At 46.3% G+C, this 19215-nt stretch overlaps 8 protein-coding genes across 8 annotated transcripts; 5 read left to right on the plus strand and 3 right to left on the minus strand.

Annotated features, from left to right (window-relative positions):
* Nucleotides 1-16: 16 nt before the first annotated feature.
* Pmar_PMAR025974 (Magnesium and cobalt efflux protein corC, putative) lies at nucleotides 17-1629 on the minus strand (the record flags this gene model as incomplete). Its single annotated transcript, XM_002777557.1, has 7 exons — nucleotides 17-98; nucleotides 535-610; nucleotides 728-836; nucleotides 902-994; nucleotides 1046-1135; nucleotides 1195-1299; nucleotides 1513-1629. The coding sequence occupies 7 exons, from the start codon at nucleotides 1627-1629 to the stop codon at nucleotides 17-19; spliced, it is 672 nt and encodes a 223-aa protein (XP_002777603.1).
* A 509-nt stretch (nucleotides 1630-2138) lies between these two features.
* On the minus strand, nucleotides 2139-3381 carry Pmar_PMAR025975 (conserved hypothetical protein; the record flags this gene model as incomplete). The annotated part of the gene is made up of 3 exons (XM_002777558.1): nucleotides 2139-2274; nucleotides 2985-3073; nucleotides 3246-3381. Coding segments are annotated over 3 exons (361 nt in total), but the record flags the coding sequence as incomplete, so codon positions are not given.
* Nucleotides 3382-3838: 457 nt separating this feature from the next.
* Nucleotides 3839-4062, minus strand: Pmar_PMAR025976 (hypothetical protein; the record flags this gene model as incomplete). The annotated part of the gene is made up of 2 exons (XM_002777559.1): nucleotides 3839-3994; nucleotides 4045-4062. 2 exons carry the CDS (start codon nucleotides 4060-4062, stop codon nucleotides 3839-3841), a joined length of 174 nt encoding a protein of 57 aa, XP_002777605.1.
* A 2555-nt stretch (nucleotides 4063-6617) lies between these two features.
* Pmar_PMAR025977 (hypothetical protein) lies at nucleotides 6618-6903 on the plus strand (the record flags this gene model as incomplete). Its single annotated transcript, XM_002777560.1, has 2 exons — nucleotides 6618-6696; nucleotides 6821-6903. 2 exons carry the CDS (start codon nucleotides 6618-6620, stop codon nucleotides 6901-6903), a joined length of 162 nt encoding a protein of 53 aa, XP_002777606.1.
* A 1823-nt stretch (nucleotides 6904-8726) lies between these two features.
* Nucleotides 8727-9751, plus strand: Pmar_PMAR025978 (hypothetical protein; the record flags this gene model as incomplete). The annotated part of the gene is made up of 5 exons (XM_002777561.1): nucleotides 8727-8793; nucleotides 8874-8980; nucleotides 9043-9185; nucleotides 9487-9571; nucleotides 9674-9751. The coding sequence occupies 5 exons, from the start codon at nucleotides 8727-8729 to the stop codon at nucleotides 9749-9751; spliced, it is 480 nt and encodes a 159-aa protein (XP_002777607.1).
* A 325-nt stretch (nucleotides 9752-10076) lies between these two features.
* Nucleotides 10077-15587, plus strand: Pmar_PMAR025979 (conserved hypothetical protein; the record flags this gene model as incomplete). Its single annotated transcript, XM_002777562.1, has 9 exons — nucleotides 10077-12415; nucleotides 13161-13283; nucleotides 13357-13461; nucleotides 13541-13574; nucleotides 13835-13884; nucleotides 14098-14174; nucleotides 14480-14561; nucleotides 14935-15130; nucleotides 15484-15587. The coding sequence occupies exons 1-9, from the start codon at nucleotides 10103-10105 to the stop codon at nucleotides 15585-15587; spliced, it is 3084 nt and encodes a 1027-aa protein (XP_002777608.1). The 5' UTR covers nucleotides 10077-10102.
* A 378-nt stretch (nucleotides 15588-15965) lies between these two features.
* Nucleotides 15966-16739, plus strand: Pmar_PMAR025980 (hypothetical protein; the record flags this gene model as incomplete). Its single annotated transcript, XM_002777563.1, has 1 exon — nucleotides 15966-16739. A coding segment is annotated over one exon (747 nt), but the record flags the coding sequence as incomplete, so codon positions are not given.
* A 437-nt stretch (nucleotides 16740-17176) lies between these two features.
* On the plus strand, nucleotides 17177-18014 carry Pmar_PMAR025981 (Splicing factor, arginine/serine-rich, putative). Its single transcript, XM_002777564.1, has one exon. The coding sequence runs from the start codon at nucleotides 17203-17205 to the stop codon at nucleotides 17926-17928; it is 726 nt and encodes a 241-aa protein (XP_002777610.1). The 5' UTR covers nucleotides 17177-17202; the 3' UTR covers nucleotides 17929-18014.
* Nucleotides 18015-19215: the final 1201 nt, after the last annotated feature.

Here is a 19215-nt window from a genome sequence, read left to right on the forward strand (position 1 = left end):
ATGAGATTTTAACCAACTACTCACCCTGAGTGATGTAGATTCCTTGCCAATATGCCATGTTGGTGGACGTGTAGGCTTCGCAGCCGCCGGCGATGACCCTATATCAGCAACTGTTCCAGTCTTGATTCACTATTAAGAGGTTATGGCTTACTGCCAACTCCATTGGGAGGCTCAAGGTCGATCGATAACAAAGCGGTCGGGGTGGAAACCCTGATGCTACGACCATGCGGGGACATAGGACTGGCGGCAGGAAGGAATGATCAATAACAGCGATGCCTCCGAGGAGGAGGAGGAGGAGGAACGGGGATGACAGCAAGACACGGTTCAATTCGAATCACTCAAGCCTCTATTTCAGTCCCATACCACCGCTCGAGTAGTGGTCGTATGCACAAGTGCAATAGCAGAGCCAAGGGGAGGGTCGACCCACTAATCAACAACGACAGAGAGAGGGCACCATAGATGTGTTGTGATCCTCCCAAGCAAGATATGAAAACACACGGGAAGTGAAGGGAGCAGCAGACGTGAGTATTTTACCTCTTCAGCTTGGTCCCTATGGAGGATGGGAGATGTAATACTGGCTGTAGCGTCATCACTGATATGTCGCTCTCATCTGACACAACATCATTCATATCTTGCAAAGTCTACCCCATGATATCCTTCTCAACATTTGATAGAGTTTCAAACGAGTCTAGGGTTCGGATTTTTTCGCGCACTCAAAAACGTTTACCTTGTATATCATGTTTGATCAACCTCTCAATCACGTCCTCAAGTGTGATAATCCCAGCCATATGAATGTTGCATGGAATTGGCTTGTTCTCGTGAATGGCTTGGATAACCTACCAAGGTGCCCCGATGTGCATAAGGTCGTATAAAGATCCTCCTGCACGCATGCACAACTCACTCTATTCGGATCATTAGTCGCTACTGCTAGGTGACTCCTACCAGTCGAAAATTCATAAAGCATGTCTAGCAGAGTGGTCTCCATATCACAAATCTGCCAAACATGAATCGCTTCGCTCCGCCCTCACCAAGCTTGACAACCCACCATAGGCTCTAATAAATCTGTGTTTCCTATCCGAACTTCATCTCCAGGATTCAAGGTAATCAACCGTTTAACAAGCAGCATGCCATGCACCTGTCCAACGACCTCATTCAGAAGGTCCAAGGTTCCATTCCCACAGCGCGTGTTTTTACATTGTGTTTATGGTCCTGATAGATCGGCAATCGAGAGTGTCCCTTCTCCACTATATCCTGTAGTGTCTTGGCATCTAGAGGTTGGTCAGCTGAGTACATGGCCACCTAATTTTTCAGAAACCGTGCCGCCCCACTGTAAATCGATTTCAAAGTGGAATATACAGGTAGCCATAGCCATCTGCAGGCAAGCCTCCGCGTGGTATAAACATGCTAAACTCCCCTTACTAGTAGCACACAACAATGACACAGCTCGTAGAAGTCATGAAATCCGGGTGAGCTCATATTAATCTCCCAGTATTTGGCGACCCCCCTCACTACCTGATCCAAGGGCGTCATCACATCCTTCACCCTCAAGCGTTGTAGTTCTAGTGCGCCTTGCATCATTCGGAGCTCTTCCTTCGTGATGCCTCCACGGGAATGTAGTTGTACCTTCATAATGGCAAGAGGGGAATAACCAACTCTACGTGGTAAACAGGTCTAGTAGGGAGCTTTCATTCTAGTTTAAAGCCCCGATGAACCTCGTGCCCGCACCCTAGGCTGGACCACATTCACAAGCAGTTCCATAAATACCCTCACCCTCTCAAGTATACACAGCCGCATACTTGTTGTCATCATCATCAACAAGAAAGGTATCACAAGTATACGTCTATTCACCTCGATTCGAACCCACGCCCTCCCCTAGTACACGATGATGGACTTCACCTCTCCCTGTTGGACCGCCTCCTCCCATTGTCGTGTGAGCATCCGATGGAGACGATTGGTCGCTTCCTCCAGTCTCGATATCAATCTCATCGGTCTGAGGCAAGTACCACCTTCAAGCTGCACTGGAGAATTGATTTTCTAGAGAGAATATATATTCGAAAATGACCAGAAGAATCTTGGATAGCCACCAAATATCGTCAAATCACCCTCACCGGGGTTCGAACCCGATACCTCAACATTACCTCATAATACTGATGTAAATTGAGCGAAGCTTTGAACTCCGCCTTATTATACCGCCCTCTATGCTCCTCCCCTAGCATCTTATCGAGGCACCAAGCGACTGGTCCAGCAATAGGGTAGAGGACCACCATAAAAAACCTGGATCAAACCCGACGGTAGAGACACTTCTACACAGCCTAGTGGCGTTTCGCGGTTATACAGGCTTAGAATATTACAGGAGACAAAGATCCCACCTCCCGTGAATTTTCGGTGTGTGAGGAAAGTGAACCGTATAAGGGAATCGCCCCCATACTCCATTGTACGGTTCTTTCTATATAGTTAAACCTCGTCAAGCGTCGACTCCAGACTCGAGGAGTTATGACTATAGGGTGAAATTGGTATAAAGAGAGACGTGCTGGCAGATTCCAATCACACAGTGTTTCCGCCGGCAATCCATGGTCCCACTCGGCCATCATCATTTGGCCGGGGAACGGTAAAGCTGGTGGGGACGCCACTGCTATTTCTGCAAATACTGCAGAAATAGAATCCATCCACACTTCCCCCCCTATAGACGGTTATTTTCCCATCATCATAAATCGTCAATTATGAGAGTGCTACAACTACCATGGGAGAGAGGTCGTCGAGAGCTTCAAAGTGATGCCTCGTACACTCCATAAAACTCAAATATTCTCACGCGCCGTCAAATTATAGGACTTGGACTCTTTTTCCCGAAACACCTCGTAGATATAAATCCACAATGCACCCATTCCGTAGACGACACAGAAGACGAAGGACTTTAGCATTCCACAACAAAGATCGAGGAGCGACTCCAGGTTCGAATCCCAGTGCTGACGTTTCTCCCATATTACTTCACTAAAGGGGCCAAAGCCGCTCCAATAGATAATTGATTTGGTCCTGTAAACACAGCAGACGGTATAATTTCACTGAATACCAATCCCTGATGCAATCGAAGCAAAATTACTCACCGCGCACAGCTAAGATTTTAACTAAGACTCCTCCTACGCAAGTAAAACATTCGGTCATCCGATAACCTCAGCCATTCACTAGATATATCAGTACAACGCACCGCGAATATTTGACGCATGCGTGCAAGATATGGCGTGTATTACCAGTATGACTGCGACGAAAACTGCCATATAAGAAGGCATCATATGACCCAGGAAAACCGGCAGGGACTCTATCGCCAATAAATTGACTAGTAGTAAGGTGACTAATAGGAGATGATGACGCGAGATCAAAGGATGCCTGAAGTATCGACACGAATGGAGCAAATATCCTAACCAAATACGCACAGCGAAGGTTTCATCATGCGGCTGACTCTCTACACCTTTTTCACTTCATGTTGAAATGGTGGGATCTCTCGTCAAGCACTTCAAATTCGAACGAAAATTTCAATATGTAGTTTAGGAAGTTCTATTTAGAAATATTCAAATACGATTTCAAGGTAATAAAAAATACCTAGTTTCAAATTATATTGGCCAAAAGTTAACTACAGAATTTGAAAAACCTGGATCCCAATTTCAAAACTTGAAATGCATGTTGAAAAACGTCAATTTAAAATTGAAGTTGGCTGAATTTAAATGCTCGACGAGAGATCCCATCATTTCAACATGAGGTGAAGAAGGCGCAGATGAATCATTTGCTGAGATGCAGGTGGCGTCCCATTAGAACATGAAAATTAGGATGACGATACACAGAAGTATTACAATTTAATAGCAGCTTCCTTCTTCCTTCTCATGTCGGCTTTATCGGCTGAGTAAAGGACATCATCCTCGCTGGATTCCATCAATACTCTGAGGTCAAAGTCATCGAGGGACACTAGACCCATTATGAGACCGGAGGCTAGGGCTGCACAGATCTGGAAATGATACGATAGAAGTTGTTGATACCACGCCCTCCTCTTATTACCACGCAAACGATCGTCATGATCGTATTGAATATAAAATGGGAGTGGTCTTGGGAGCTTCGTAGTTGACGTTGTTATATACTATTTGATTGGTCGATGGATTGAACTTTGCCGTAACGCTCCGCCAGTGATCACTATCAGTTGCTGCATAAACTGCAGTTAGTATAAGGGAGGAGGAAATGGGGATGAGCATTAATAAGAGCATTCGACCTGTTATGTATCCCATTGATGGTATCCAACCACGTGATACATTATCAACCATCTGTCACTATGCAAGTCGGTACGAAACGCAGCTCGTCAGGATATGCAGATGCTGTGATTGGAACAGTAGAAATGTGAGGTCTGCTTTGACTACCTAACGATGGCTCTAGTCACTACTGTGGGAAGCTCATCAACTGTGAACTCATTGAGCGAAGTCTCTCATTAAGAGCAACACGGTGCGGTTTATTGGTGGAGAAATACCCTACCTGGGGATCGTACCGCATCCTACCGTGGGCTGGCCCATTGAGCGGGAACTGCGTCGTCCTACATATCTGTGTGGGGGCGAGCGCTAAACGATCTCTTGTGTAGACAATGCTTGAACTACAGTCTCTGAGGACGGTGTAGGGTTGTCGAGGCACCTCTCAGCAGTACGATTTAGTTTCTCTCGACATTGGGGGAGACTAGAGATGAAGCACTAGGCTCAAAATCTGGTGCTACACAAACATCAGTGACATTCAACTGTGTTATGCTGAATACTACGGCTTAATCAGGCGAAGACCGCCTATATTGAAATATCTGTGAGGCTCCTCGCAGTGAGAGTATCATGGAAGCCGACGTCTAACTCGTCGCCTCGCCTGGAGAGTTGTTCTGGTGGGTGAGATTGAGGTTCGGAAATGTGTGTAACGCAATATGGTTAAGAATCTCTTCGAAGCACTTGAGCATCACGAAATAGTCGTGCGTCTCTATATATTCGTATGTGGTCGTAGGCTAGTTCTGTAGTGGATTGCCGACCCGTATTCCATCTTGCGCGTTATCATTCCCAGTGTGAGAGTATTTCGTGAAGATGAGGAAGAAGGCTAAAATATTGAGGATGGTTTGTGATGATATGATTGGCCCCTTGCTTTGTTGATCATCCCACATACTGTTGCATTCTCCTCAGTGGTTCTTTCCTCCTCTGATTCACCTGCCCCCTCGGGTTTTAGATCAAGTCCGTCATCATTAATTCTACTCCCATGGACGAACTTGCGTTCACCAGTGACTCGGAGCACGAGGACTACTGTTTAGTCAAAGAGATGTCTACAGTTCAACTCAGCGAATATCTATGTTATTGTTGTTTATCAGAATCATCATGTTGATATACTCTATTTTACCTTTATTATTATATGTCCCCATCATCCCGGCCTTCCCTGAGGATGATCCCATGTATTACTGTCATGAAGGTCTCAAGTGGCCGACACCACCACCTCCTAGAGAGGGAAGCACTGTGGTACTACTAACGTATTTGATACATTACTTGTCTTTCTCGAGTATCATCTCAGTGAGAGGGAAATATGCAAATGGTCAGCGACATGTGTTGGTAGCAATACGTAAATTCCGAGAAAAAATTAGTTGGTTTCTGTGCACTTGTACCCGAATTCGTATGTAAACTTCAATATTCAGTGAGGAAACTCGTGAGCTCAGCCGAGGGCAACGAGCATATATCCCAGCAACTTCTTTATGACAAGTTGTCGTAGGCAAATCGGTCTGAATGGCTATATCATCTTGGAGAAATAATACCCTGGTGATGAGTTCATGGACATGGTGTATGTACTCGTTCTTTACTACCTATTGGAATACTCCGTGGACCGATCTTGGACCCCTTTAGTCGACTTAATCGATGATGTTGCTTATTAATATACATTCATTGATTCACTTTCTATGGAATTTGCTCATCAGCATGGTTCACACCCATTAAATGCAATTGAGATTCTTAGAATCAGCACCTCGGAATTTCTTTCGGACATTTTTGGCAACCGACGTGATTGCAAATGAGAAACCTTGCTGAAATGCATGTTCGCCAGTGTGGAAGTACTCACTTGGGTTGGCTCGCTCTGGAATGTATTATTATTTCAGTCTCGAGTTGTGACTTTTGTCCGCCATGGAAGCCGAGTATTGACACAGAGGAAAGGTTGTTGGGATGCGGACCAAAACGTGTGTAGCTGTAAATTTGACCTATTCCGTATCTTGCATGCTTCAACCTCAGATACACCTGCAATAGTCAGACGTTTTCGGGCTACGAGCGGCTGGAAGGTTCTTCTTCTCCGAAGTTTCTAAGAATTCGCGGTGACCTCGGCAGCCTCCGCGGCAATTGTATATTAGGTGAAATGGCGTAGTGGTCAGTAACTCTCTCTTTGAATCCCTTGGTCCCCAGTTCAATCCCTGCTCCTCTATTTTAGGTCAATTAGTCGACTCAGGGATTGACATGCAGATAGCGAATGGAGAGGCGTTAAGAAATGCTTATGGTGAAGCCTTGAATCTTGGGGAAGTGACACACTCCTGTGCGAATGTCTATCGATTAGGGCTTTTTTGGTAGCGTCCAGAATCCCCTAAAGTGATGATCAGAGCAGATGATAGCGCGAGAACGATCGAAAGTGCTCAAGCGTTAACGATGGGCATGTTCCCCAGCGCTGACGGTAATATTTGTAAGGAATTTCATGGCGCGCGGTCGTCTTTAACATCCGTTTAACATCGAGCTTTCGAATTTGTCTTGGTATTGGTGTATCTCCCATCTGAATTTGAATTCACTCCTCTGTTCAGGTGATAATTCTACGTTTGAAATTGTCGTACCGGACCGGGCTGTAGATGCTATGGAACCGAATGCGGACGTAGGTTGCTTCTGATGGCGTTATGAAGCATTGTAATTTTGTGGCGCGGTGACGGAATTCCCCGAGCAGTCTTTCTTAGATCTGTCCAGCGCTCACAGCAGCGGAAGAGGTCTTCCTGAATTCGCCGGAAGCTGGAGAGCATGTGAGAAATTCAGAAAAAATGCGGGAAAAAATTGGAAAAATTACTGGGCGCGGTGACGCTTGGACGAACAGCGACCCAGCTAATCTTAACGAGATATATGGAGGGATGCTGGTGATATGAGTTTGGCGTTGAGGAAATGCAAGATTGCAAGATTCTCAGGATTGTCTGATGAGTCATGCTTGCTCCACAGTACCAAGTGAACCGAAAGAGCTGCCTACTGGGTTGGAGGTTGGCGGTGATTTATGGAAGCATATAGTGGAAGAAGCGACGTGAGCCGGGTTCGAACCCGGGACCTTTGGATTAAGCTTGTAGGTTCTGGTCGATCGGTCGATACCAAGTTTCCCTGGACTTACTTCGATATTCGATTGGACCATTAATACGAGTGAGCAGCTATTTGTAGTGTGTCTGGTGTGGTTTTATTCCGGTCGACCTCTATAGTAGTGGGAAATACTCACTCCTGTTCGGCTTAGGACATCTTCGATGATCTGACAACGCCGGCTCGCAGCTTCTCTCTCTATTCCGGCCATGATACGGGTCCGATGGCCGAGGTGCTTGCTGCATTGGGACTGCGATGTAATGGGAAATTTATTCCGTTTATGTGATTTTCTCTCCCCTGGTTTTGGGCATCACCTCTCACGATCGTATCATCTGCACAGAGCTCCTTGTACTAGCGGAGTTCGTCGCTACGCTTTTGAAAGAGTCGGAGCTAAATGGGAGAGTTTTCCAAAGAAGATATTCCCAAACTCACGGGCCGTATAGCGGAAGCCCGTACGAGAGTGGCACATGGGTTATGAATGAAGCTAATGGTATAGACGTGGAAAGGCCACTGTGGGAAGACGGAGCTATGTGATAAGATGATGTCGAATAAATATGTGAATTTTTCACGCACGATTATGTGGATGTAGTATAGAAGTATTGAATATCCGAATAATATGATGGCGCTGCAGTGATGGTTGTGGTGTAGTGAGGAATGCTATTCTGTTCAGGGGAAGATTCGGGAAGCTTGTGTTCATCGATTTGGCCAACATTTGGGTCGATGCTGATACTGGAAGTTTATTCTGACAATCTAGCGAGGTTCATATACAATGGACGAGTAGCAACAGCAGATGGTGTTGAGGGATGCCAAGGCGAGTAAGATCCGCTTTAGTCTTGATCCATCGATTTTAGGAAATGCAAAATTGACGTTGTTGGTTTCAGGACCGTGTGTAGCATGGCGACGATCTTGGAACATCTACGTACCTTCGTCCCAGAGGAGCAAGAGTGTCAGAATCGATCAATCGATCGATTTGGGTTGAGCCGCTCCTCGATGGTGTTTCTAGTATCGTCTGGTGTAGTTATCACAGGCTTACTTATAGCCGGGTGTTGTTTCATTTTTGTGGCGCGCGGTAAGAAAAATAGGAAGTGGATCAATCTGGAGGAGGGGGAGTCATTAAAAGGGGTAAATTGAGTGACAATGATAATGAAGAATCTCCGACGACGACGACGACGACGACGACTGTTGTTGTTGAGCTTCATTCATTTATCCAAAGGGATTGAGTTCTCTAGTGATCATCAATGGATTCCACAGACATGATAGATCTCAGCAGCCTAGCATCATACTTGAAGATACTCTCACTAGAGTAGCTTAGCATATGGGGTAGAGTCTTGTCAATAGGTGTGTGTGATTTCTTGTCCCTCTCCCGGCATTATCACGATGATGATGAAGTCCATGCTGCAGATAGTGACTGTTGGCTGTTACTTTGGCGTCATGTTAGCTTTCCTTGGTAGTAACACTACTAACGGGTTCATTCTATCTGCTATCTGATCTGTGAGATCGCTCGAAATTATTGTGGTTTTTCTCCAGGGGCAGGCGTCGCGAATCTTGCATGTGTGTATAACGTGGCTCCATCGGATCTGCAGGCGTATCTTCCAGCGGTCTATGGTCACTTCGCCAAGACTGGGTTCATGAAGGTAGAGGGTTCATGAACAGTTGTCGCGCGCCACGAAATTATTACCTGCTGCTTCTTCTTCAGAACGCCATGAAGATGTGTGGGATCGCTACCGCGCCGCAGCTTATGAAGGTTATGGGATTCGCGCACATCGCTAGTGTGATGAGTATCTTCTTCCAGCCGATTGTGGGGGCGATGTGGATGCTAATCACGATGATTGGTGCCGAGTAGGTCTCGGGTTCGATACCCAGGGGTGGTCGTTTAATAAACAGATTCTGAAACTTATAATCCATCCCGGAATCGCCTCTTACACGTATTATACGATGATAGAATCGATTATAGAATTGATTCAATGTACATGGGGCCAGCGGAGGTACTTTTTGAGTCATTCGTTGACTTAGTTGTGTGAGCTCAAGTGGGGTGACGCAGAGTAAACCTCAATGTTGTTAATAGACTTCATTCACTAGATGGTTGTAGCAGATTGTGCAAATATCTTGAGGTTGACCATGCTCTTCATGATGTGCTAAGATACGTTTCTCGTCGCGCATTGGAGATTCCTGGGATGCCCAATGCAGACTTGTGTGGTAAAGCCTCACCCACATGCATGGCAACTGTGGGCCTGCACCTTACCCTCGGAATAATGTCTATCGTGGTACGTGTTGTTGTTGTTAGTTATGTTTATCTTGCAATCTTGGTCCGCCTTGCATTTTCTCAGGTTCTGCTTACTGGTACTCCCGTGTGTAAGTACTGCGTCCAGGTCTTTGGTGCATCCAAGAAAGACAAGTCAGAGTAATGTCTGATGGAAGTCATTAGTCAGGAATATTTTCAAAGCGTGTCTCAATAGATGAACATGTTGGTTTTGGGTTGTCGTGGTTGTTGAGGTAGCTGTAGTAGCGTTGTGTGCTCCTGTCCCCTTCCCGTGCTGCTGGCTGCCTGTATGTTTTGGTATTTTCCCCAACCGGTATTATACAGGTTGTTAAGTGATCTTGTTATGGAAGTCTGAGGCCACTCTGGAACAGCGCAACTGCGGGAATAGGAATTTATCCCCGAATCGATTTCAGTTTGGTTTGGTTCGCTGTAGTCCGTAGATTGTCGAGAACATGAATTGGTAGTGGTGACTCTTGTGTAATATTATCACGTAATAATGTCATCATCATCGTCTGGGAGCAGCAAGACCACGACTTCGATGGCCGTGCTCATTTCCTTTGGCATTTATATAGGCATCTTCGCTGGTATGGTCCTAGCCTATTGTCTGGTTAAACATAAAGCTCCGAAGCTTTATAATTGTCGTGATAATATCCCTGAGTTAAGGTGTCCACTTTCGGATAGAAAAACTGGTAAATGGTCGTGGATACGCGACGCTGTGTTGACAAGCGACGATGATCTTATGCGTTATGCTGGCCTGGATGCAGCAGCGTTTATACGACTTCTGAAAATGGGGATAAAAATCTCGTTAGTGGGATGTTTTAACTCAATATTCCTCATCCCTATATACAAATACCAAGATCGCAATGATGGGTCTAACGAAAGCGATACTATGCAGTCGTGGAGTCTAGGTAACCTCCTCAATGGTGACTCGGCGATGATCGCTACCCTCTTGGCATCTTATTTATTCTATGGTTACTCTATGTATCTCATTTATCATGAGTTTAGTTGGTATCTACGCAGACGTCATGAATTTCTGGCTCGCAAGAGTTTGGAAAATTACACGATATTTGTGCGTGGCCTGCCGCAGGAATTGCGTTCGAATCAAGCATTGAGGAATTTCTTCGAGGAAGTCGCCCCTGGGAAGGTATTGGATGCTCGAGTGGCTCTGGACATTGACGATCTGGAGAAGCAGGAAGCAGATAGGAGTAAGATTATACCCAAGCTGGAGCATGCTTATAATGTTGCCGAATATGAGGGGGAGCGTCCAGAGATGAAGATTAAGATGTGTGGTAAGGAGAAGATGGACACTATCACAGTGTTGGAGAGACGACTAGCTGCATTGAATCGATATTGTGAGAAGACTGTCCGATCAGCGGAGGACTTCCAAGAGAAGGCTGATGAGCTCTTCCGGGAGCAACTGGAGGAAAAGGAGAAAAGGGAGGAGGAAGCTGAGCGGGGGTTGAGTAAGCAGTTGATTAATCTAACGAAGGCCCCTGTGAATATCGTTAAGGATGTTGCTGATATAGTACCTCTACCCAAGGCTCTAATGCCGACTAACCTTCTACCCTTTGGAGAGAAGCCTGCCTTCCAGACTAGAAGTGACGGTTTTGTAACTTTCCGTTCATTAAAGGCCTCTATGTCGGCTTTACAGATGGTGCATTCAGCTACACCATTCAAGTTGTATGCTATGCCTGCTCCCCTGCCAGATGACGTGTTCTGGGATAATGTAGGTGTACCTCATATGAGGCAGGAATTGGGTATGCTACTCTCTATCTCTCTAACGGTTGTCTTATGTGTGTTCTGGACGGTACCTGTGGCTTTCGTATCGTCAGTATCACAAGTCCAAAACTTAAAGAGAGAGTTGCCATTCTTGGAGACCTGGTCGGAGGCCTGGCCCGGTATTGATGTGCTACTACAGCAGATCTCCCCTATTCTGTTGTCTGTTCTCAACTCTTTATTGGTTGTTTTCTTGAAGTTATTCTCTCAGCTTGAGGGCCACATTTCCAACTCTACCTTGAGCGCCTCATTGTTTGCTAAGTTAGCGGCATTCTACATTATACAGACCTTCTTCGTTAGTGCTATAGCTGGTAGTCTTCTGGCGAGTCTACATGAGCTGAGTGTCGATCCTTGGGGTACTATCCAAGATATTTTGGGTAACAACCTCCCCCAACAGGCTAACTACTTCATGTCCTTCGTATTTGTCCAAGTTGGACCCCCACTAGGCTCGGAGCTCCTACGATACACACCATTAATAAAAGCACTTGTTCGGAAGAACATTGGTCCGAGGTTGACGGAGAAGGAGAGGAGTCAGGCCTTCTTTGGCCTGGAGCCCTTGAGTAACCCTGTGACATTAGATCAACCTAAGTTGTTGTCCACGGTTATGCTCTTCTTCATGATTCTCTTTGTTTACGCTGTAACGTCTCCTTTTGTTTCTTTCGTAATGGCATTTGCCTTTGCTTGTGAAGCTGTTATATACAAGAATCAATATGCATTCATATATGATCCAAGTAATGATAGTGGTGGACAGATGTGGACTAGAGCCATGCGGTTCATCATATTCTGTGAGATAGTAGCCGAGATTACAGTTATGGCTGTGCTAGCTATCAAGGAGGGTGCGGTCGCTTCTCCTCTTATGATTCCTCTCTTTATTGCTACTATATTATTCTGGCTCTATCTAGAGCAACAACACTTCCGAGTAGCTGTGTATTTGCCATCAAGGACGTGTGTGGAGGTAGACTCGGCTAGGGATAAGTTGGCCGAGATTGATTTCGATGCTTGGTTTGGTGCATATCGACAGGAGGCTCTCAAGGTGCCCTATGTCCGACCAGAGATACCACCGAACCAGCATCCACCTGAGGAGCTTATCGAAGCAGGCCTGGGCCGTCTCCCCTCCCCCCTCTCCTCCTCGTCTTCATCATCGTCTACACTTGGCTCGGACGGGTTCGTTACTCCTATCAGTCGCTTGCCTAGCACGACTCCACCACCTAACTCGTCTGATAGCATCAGGAAACAGTCGTCAGATGAGGCAATACCACCATCCGAGGCTTCTATCGAGAATCCTCATAATCACTGAATATATGTATGAAAATGTATCATTAACGACTATGTTGTTGAATACTATCCGAGCTTCTGGGATGTCCAAAGCACATCGCCACTTACGTTTCTATCCTTCTCGATAACTTCGACTCGTGTTGGAGATTAAATTCAGGGGGGATAATCGGAGTTAATTTCGTGGCGAGTGACGGAACTCTGCTATACTCATGCGGCAACAGGCATCAAAGAGGTGATTACAGGTGGTTGTTATTCTCGATCGGAGGGTTCTATTCCATGTTGAGTACTGAAGTGAATTCGTCAAGTGTCGGAAGTGATAAATTAGATTTGGTTTACTCTCAGTGAGCCATCTTTTTGATGCTGCTTGTTCGCCCAAGTATCTTAGGTCTCGCACGCGGAAGATTCAACAATATAGCTCAACGATGGGTTGGATGTTGTCCAGGTGGAACGCAGGTGGTGGTGGTGATCTGAGCTGGAAGTTGGAACTAATGAGATACTTTCAGGTTGTGTATGAGGTCAATGTAAAATGCCGAGACAAGGAGACAGCTGAAAGATTCTTCGGATGGCTGGTCAATCAAGGTCATGTCGCGGAAGTTGTTAAGAATGAAGGATTCTCTTCGGCTGAGGTACGACACTTCTAGTGAACATCATGGAATAGGCGGTTATTATAATTTCGTGGCGCAGTGACGGATTCGCCAGGTTTTTACGGATGTTGAGGATGCCCGTAAGTTGGTTGCGAGATATGTAGTTGACAGTGTGGAAGATCTAGATGCGTACTCTAGCGGTCCTGGGGTAGTGAAGGAGGTTAGTTGGGGGTCTCACAGAGTGAAAGATGCTGAAGATGTGATACCGAAGGTTTATCAGATATAGCACACTATTTCAGATAGCACTCAAGAAAGAAGGCATTGAGAAATTTGGTGACTCTTTTACGGCGACGAGGAGAGTTTTACGTAGCGCTCATACGGTTTACAAGTGAGGCCGCAGGTTCGATCCCAGGCAGGGTCATTTTTGTTTCATGCCGCTCCGGGATAGTGAGGTTTTGGGTTGACAGTGAAGTTCTAAATGGGTGTGTGAGGAAGTGTTGGAAAATAGGAATGCATCTGAGGTACCACTCGAACAGGAGGTTAAACACGCATATCATTGAATTGAGGATATCATTGTTAATTCTGTGTGACAGGAAGTGAGCAGCAAGTGGTTTCATTCACTCCTTTAACGATGATTTCCGAGGTAGGAGTCCTCACCTTGCCAAGTTAAAAAGCCTGGGAGGTTATTTCATAAGTTCCTCAATGTCAAGAATAAAGAGTCTGGCCTTAAAAATGTCGGGGGTATAGTGAAGTTAAAAATGAGCGAGTTATTGCGAAGCAGTTGTCAACGACTTTGCATTGAAGTCGCACACAAATCTGAACCTTCTAAGAGGATTATGTGTTTTCCTGCTAGTAGAAATCAATTAACACGAGCAAGCTCATGAGCATGTTGGACGAAGGTTCTAACCTTGAGGATGAGTGCGCGAAATTGCGGTATGTAACTTAGACCTCATAACCCGGTTAGCTCTTACTCGAGTTTCTCAGTGGGTGTAAGGCGGGGGACGATGAGAGATTTTAAGGAGGCAAGATCTCAAGATTATTAGTTCCTCTTTTCCTTCTTGCAGTATTCATTAAATTCCGATGACCTCCACCGACACCGATACGTAAGCAGATTTACTCGACCACGGCTCTACGGAAGGCTTTGTCACATACTATGCGTGTGGCTTTGATTCGCCATAATTCTCCTCCTCCTCGTCCTCTCCACCGTGACATGTTCCTCTATTCTTGAGTTCCCTCAGGTCGTCTGTTATTCGCTGTACGTCTAAGCACTCAGCCAATTTCTACATCCGAGCCGTCCAGAACTTCCTAAAAGGCATGCCGGTAGTAGTACTATTATTTTATCGGTATCAGTGGTGCTCGTTATACCATGGTTTTTCTTTGGAGTAAATGCCGCCACCTGTTAGTTGTTGTTGCTTCTAGCCCCTAGGCGTCCTCATCTCTTATCATCATGCGTCTGCTTAATACTTAGGGTACTTCTCACCGAACTGTGCTACTATGCAGGGTGCCTTTTCTCACGTGTGTCACTATTCCCGGTTAGATCGATAGGCTTTCCATACCGCACTAGCATAGACGACGACCCAACAATACTTTCCCGAGGTTTCTTCAATGAGGTGTCATTATCATGTTTGGCTCATATTGAATGCTGTTTATGAGTTTGTGGAGATTACAATGATGTTGTACGTTGTTCCCTCAGGCCAAGGGTGAGCTCCCTGCTAAAATGCCAATCGATCGTGTACAAGTGACCGGCCTAGCCGCGGCTATCACCTATGCAGTAGCTGCTGCTACCGCAACGCAGTCGGCAGGGGTTGGCAAGATAGTTAGCATAAAGACTGGTGTGGTCATGGTCCAACCTGATCGTCCTGTGGGGAGGTCCGCCGCCGAGGAACATGGTAAAAGGGGGATTCGAACTCGCGTCCTCGCGAGTGTCAGATTGTTTAACTAACTATCATGCTATTTACTTCCATTCCTTGTCGTTAGCCGACGCACAATCATCTTCCTTGTTGTCGGTTTTCTAAGACTCCCGTATTTCACTTTCGTCGTTATATTCATCCGCCTCATCAGAGCTCTCTTCGCTAAATTTCCCGGTTCTCGGCATCAGGCAGATGCATCCACGTGATGATCCGATGATGAGATTTATTCTTACGGGGTATCTCTTGAATGAAGGTGGTTCGACTAATCTAGTCTCTACTGCCTTAATAATCTCGATCCGCAAGTCTGTTGTTGGCGTATAGTTCTTCATCAGGTGTGCCCAGTATTAGTATTGTTATCGAGCGTGTAGTAGATAGTGGTGAAGATGCAATGAAAAAGGAGGAGGCCGCTGGTGAGCCCGTTAAGAAAAGCGATTGACTTCCTTTGTTGGAGACTTAGTCGAGTCTCGTGTACTCCTGATATGTTTTTTATCTGTTCTCGAGCGCAAGTATGGAATGCTTGATCTATATGCGATCTTCATAATTTCCTTATGACTTTCTGTTGCCGACCAGACGGCGAGTTGAGTTTTCCCAGGCTCTGTCAGGTCACTACTACTTCAAGTTGGTTCACGAGTGATTGCGCTCATCTCGTCATATCATTCGTGCGATGAGATTGTGTCCGGGTTGGAAAAGTGCCACGTCTGAAGTGTTTCCACAGGGTAGATTTGTACTTGTCGGTGCAAATGTCGAATACAAAGCCCAAGGGAGAGAGTTATGGTATATTAGTAGTATTGCGAGTCATTAAGTCATCCGTTTCAGCTGTTGTTATTATTTCCGTGTCTATGGCCCGCAGTAGCCGTAGTAGAAGTAGCAGCAGGAGCAGGAGTGGCTCGTCCCGCAGTGGAATTAACGGCGACAGAAGGTCCAAGTCGCCGGCGGCGGGGGCGGGGGCGGCATCTGATAAGTCTCCAAAGGAATCCTCTGAGGTGAAGGAGACGGTGGAGAAGAGGAGACCACCGAGTCGGAGTCGATCCCCAAGTGATCCAAGGGAGAGGAGGCGTCGAGCTGATAGGGAGGATTTGGACACTTGTATTGCGCACGCCGTAGAGAGAAGCAATCTTTTAAAGCGGGAGGATTTCACTGAAGATCGATTGACCATGAGGAATCTCGAGGGCTGTTATTCGAGATATGGTGGATCTTTTGTGGTTGAGCTCATTGAGGAGGTCCTCCACTCGGTTGGGTTCGATGTGAGAGATCGAAGGGACATCTTGGTCCCTCACAAGTTCGCTGGTATCCGAGTTAATAGGATCATGCGCTATATGGAGGATGAACGAAGGAGATCGGGGCCGCCTAGGAAAATATCGGTGACGAAACTGATGGAAAAATGTGAAATTACTGACGATAAGATGGAGGAGAAGTTGAGATCGCTAACACAACGTCAATTGAGGAAGATATGCGAGGAGGTTGGTGAGGGAGAAGAAGGTAGGAGACGGTTGGAGGATAGGTTGGACATGAGCAGGTCAAAGAGTAGGAGGGGACGACATAGGAGCCGATCTCGATCCTAGAGAGTAGTACTAGATTATTATTTTCCAAAATGTGCTGTTGTTGAGTTAATATAGATCTTCGTCGGAGCTGTTTTGATCTTGCTTCGCCAGGGTCCTTTTTATGAAATTCCATTATAATGTTGTTCTCTCTCCTCCATCATTGATGGAGGTGGCCCTATCGAGTCAAAGTCTTTCTTCTCCAGTAGGATCGAGTAAGATGAATGTAAATTATCCAGACAATGCTCCTGGTTTATTCTGAGGCAACTCCTATTTCTACATATTGCTGCTCTTGGTAGCTCCTCACTAAATGGATTCCATTTGTTGCTATAAAGGGCTTTACTACCGGGCTCACGTATTAGCAGGATTCGCAGTAGTTGTAGAGTGCTCAGTGTTGACATCGCAGACCGGCATCAGTCTCGATTCGGTGCTTCTCTCGGGGAGCTTATCCTGTGTAATGGATTTTGTGGTATCTGTCAGTTTCCACGGTTATTCTCGAGTAGAGAATCTTGAATGCCAGCTCGATCAGGGTCACGCTCGAGATCTCGCAGTAGCAGCAACAGCAGCAGCAACAGCAGAAGGAAGAGTCGTTCTAGATCGAGGCATAATGATCGATCATCAAGGCGAGCGCGAACGTCTTATGAGCGTGTAGAAGATATTATTGAGTCGAGCCTAGGCAACTCGAGGATAACCCTTTATGTCGAGGACTTTACTGATGACCGGGATGTGGTCGAGAGTTTACTATACTGTTTTCGGATGCGGGGATCACAATTCGTAGGAGATGTTATTGACGACGCTATCGAGTCTATCTCGAGGGATTTCCGCAGTCGTAGAGAAGTAACTCATCCGAGTCGGTTGGTAGCAGCTCGAGTGAAGCGTTCTATTAGACGTAGAGATGAAGGGCTATCGCCTCGGCGGCTGGGGCGGCGGAGGAGTCAGAGAGAGCCTTCCAGATCTCGATCACTCTCGGGAGTGAAGCCTGGTAGGAGGGTCGTTGTAGAGGAGTTTGCTCGAAAGTATGGTGTTGATGCTGAATGCGAGATGAGGTTGAAAAGGTTAAGTCAGGATCAGCTACAGAGAGTATGTGGAGGCGATCTTATCATCCATCGTGATTGTAGAAATGTTAGTAGTTTGATTATGGCGAGAATTAGAGATGAGATGCAGGGGAGATTGCCGGATGTGGCAAGCAGAAGTGATTCAAGGAGTAGATCCAGTCCAAGGAGGTCGGACAAAACTTGACCTATTATGTATCTCTACTGCACCGAGGTTGGATTCTTATGATTTTATGATTACGGAGGTGGGGAATACTGGTAGTCTCGAACATATCAAATTTGTCGAGTTTGGGAGGGGGAAATTCGTTGTCGAATAGAGCAGGATAGAAAGTTAGTCCGTTGTGTAGATGCCATCAGACAGCATCAATGCCTCACACTTAGGATCAATCATCGCACTACAGTGCCACCCTTACTGACGTTATCGCGTCTCAGTATTTCTTCCTCTCCTCATTTGCTGTTTCCATATTCGTAATGGCGCGTAGGAGCCGTAGCAGAAGCAACAGCAGCAGCATCAGGAGCAGCAGTAGCCGTGGTCGTCGCTCTGATGTCTCTAGGAGTCGCTCGAGAAGTGGATCTCGTCAAGGTCGTAAGGAAAAGGGTCGTTCTGAGAAGAGAGCGAGGTCGGATTCTAGAGACCGCAAATCTCCGTCAAATCGCAAATCTTTGGACCGTGATTACTCCCCGCGACACAAGGATTCCCGTTCGAGATCTACTGAGAAGAGTCGTTCTAAGGAGGTGGTGGTTGATGATGATGGTCGATCTGCATCGAGAAGTGTGGAGAAGTCGCGATCGAAGAGTCGCCAGGTTATCGATGATAAAGAGAGTGAGAAAAGATCTCGCAGTAGGTCTATGTCGAGCAGGAAGGATGCTACCTCCAAGGAACGTAGGGCGTCTCGTTCTAGATCACAATCGAGCAGTGACGTGAGTGATGTTGATAGAACCAAGCCTAGGATGAGGAGAGATAGTCGTGCTGATAGTCGGGTTGGTGAGATTGATAAAGTCATTGGAGAGGTCGTGGAGGATGCTATACACAAGCAACGTATTGTTGAGGCGGAGGATTTCCTTGAGGACTCACTGACGATGAGATTGTTGTATTCTGTCTTGGATAGGTCTGGTAGAAAATTCCTAGAGGATGTCCTCTACGAGACGGTCCATTCGATCAATCAGGATGTGAGATCTCGCAGGGACATCAGGATTCCTCAGAAATATGTTGGTATACGCGTGAAGAGGGTGGTCCAGAGGAAGGAGGATGATATGGCATTCAGGCGTAGGGTCGTGGCGCGTGATAATAGATCCAGAAGGAGGGAGCGCTCTTATTCGAGGTCTTCTTCGAGGTCGAGAAGTCGTCATCATAGGATCTCGGTGTCGGACATGTGTGACCGCTACAGTCTGGACGCGGAATGCGAGGACAGATTAAGGGAGCTCAGTCAGGAACAGCTGTCTCGTGTATTTGGACCGGATCTGCTTATCCGTG

This window comes from Perkinsus marinus (genome assembly GCF_000006405.1).
Source record: "Perkinsus marinus ATCC 50983 genomic scaffold scf_1104296951506, whole genome shotgun sequence".
Taxonomy (NCBI): Eukaryota; Perkinsozoa; order Perkinsida; family Perkinsidae; genus Perkinsus; species Perkinsus marinus.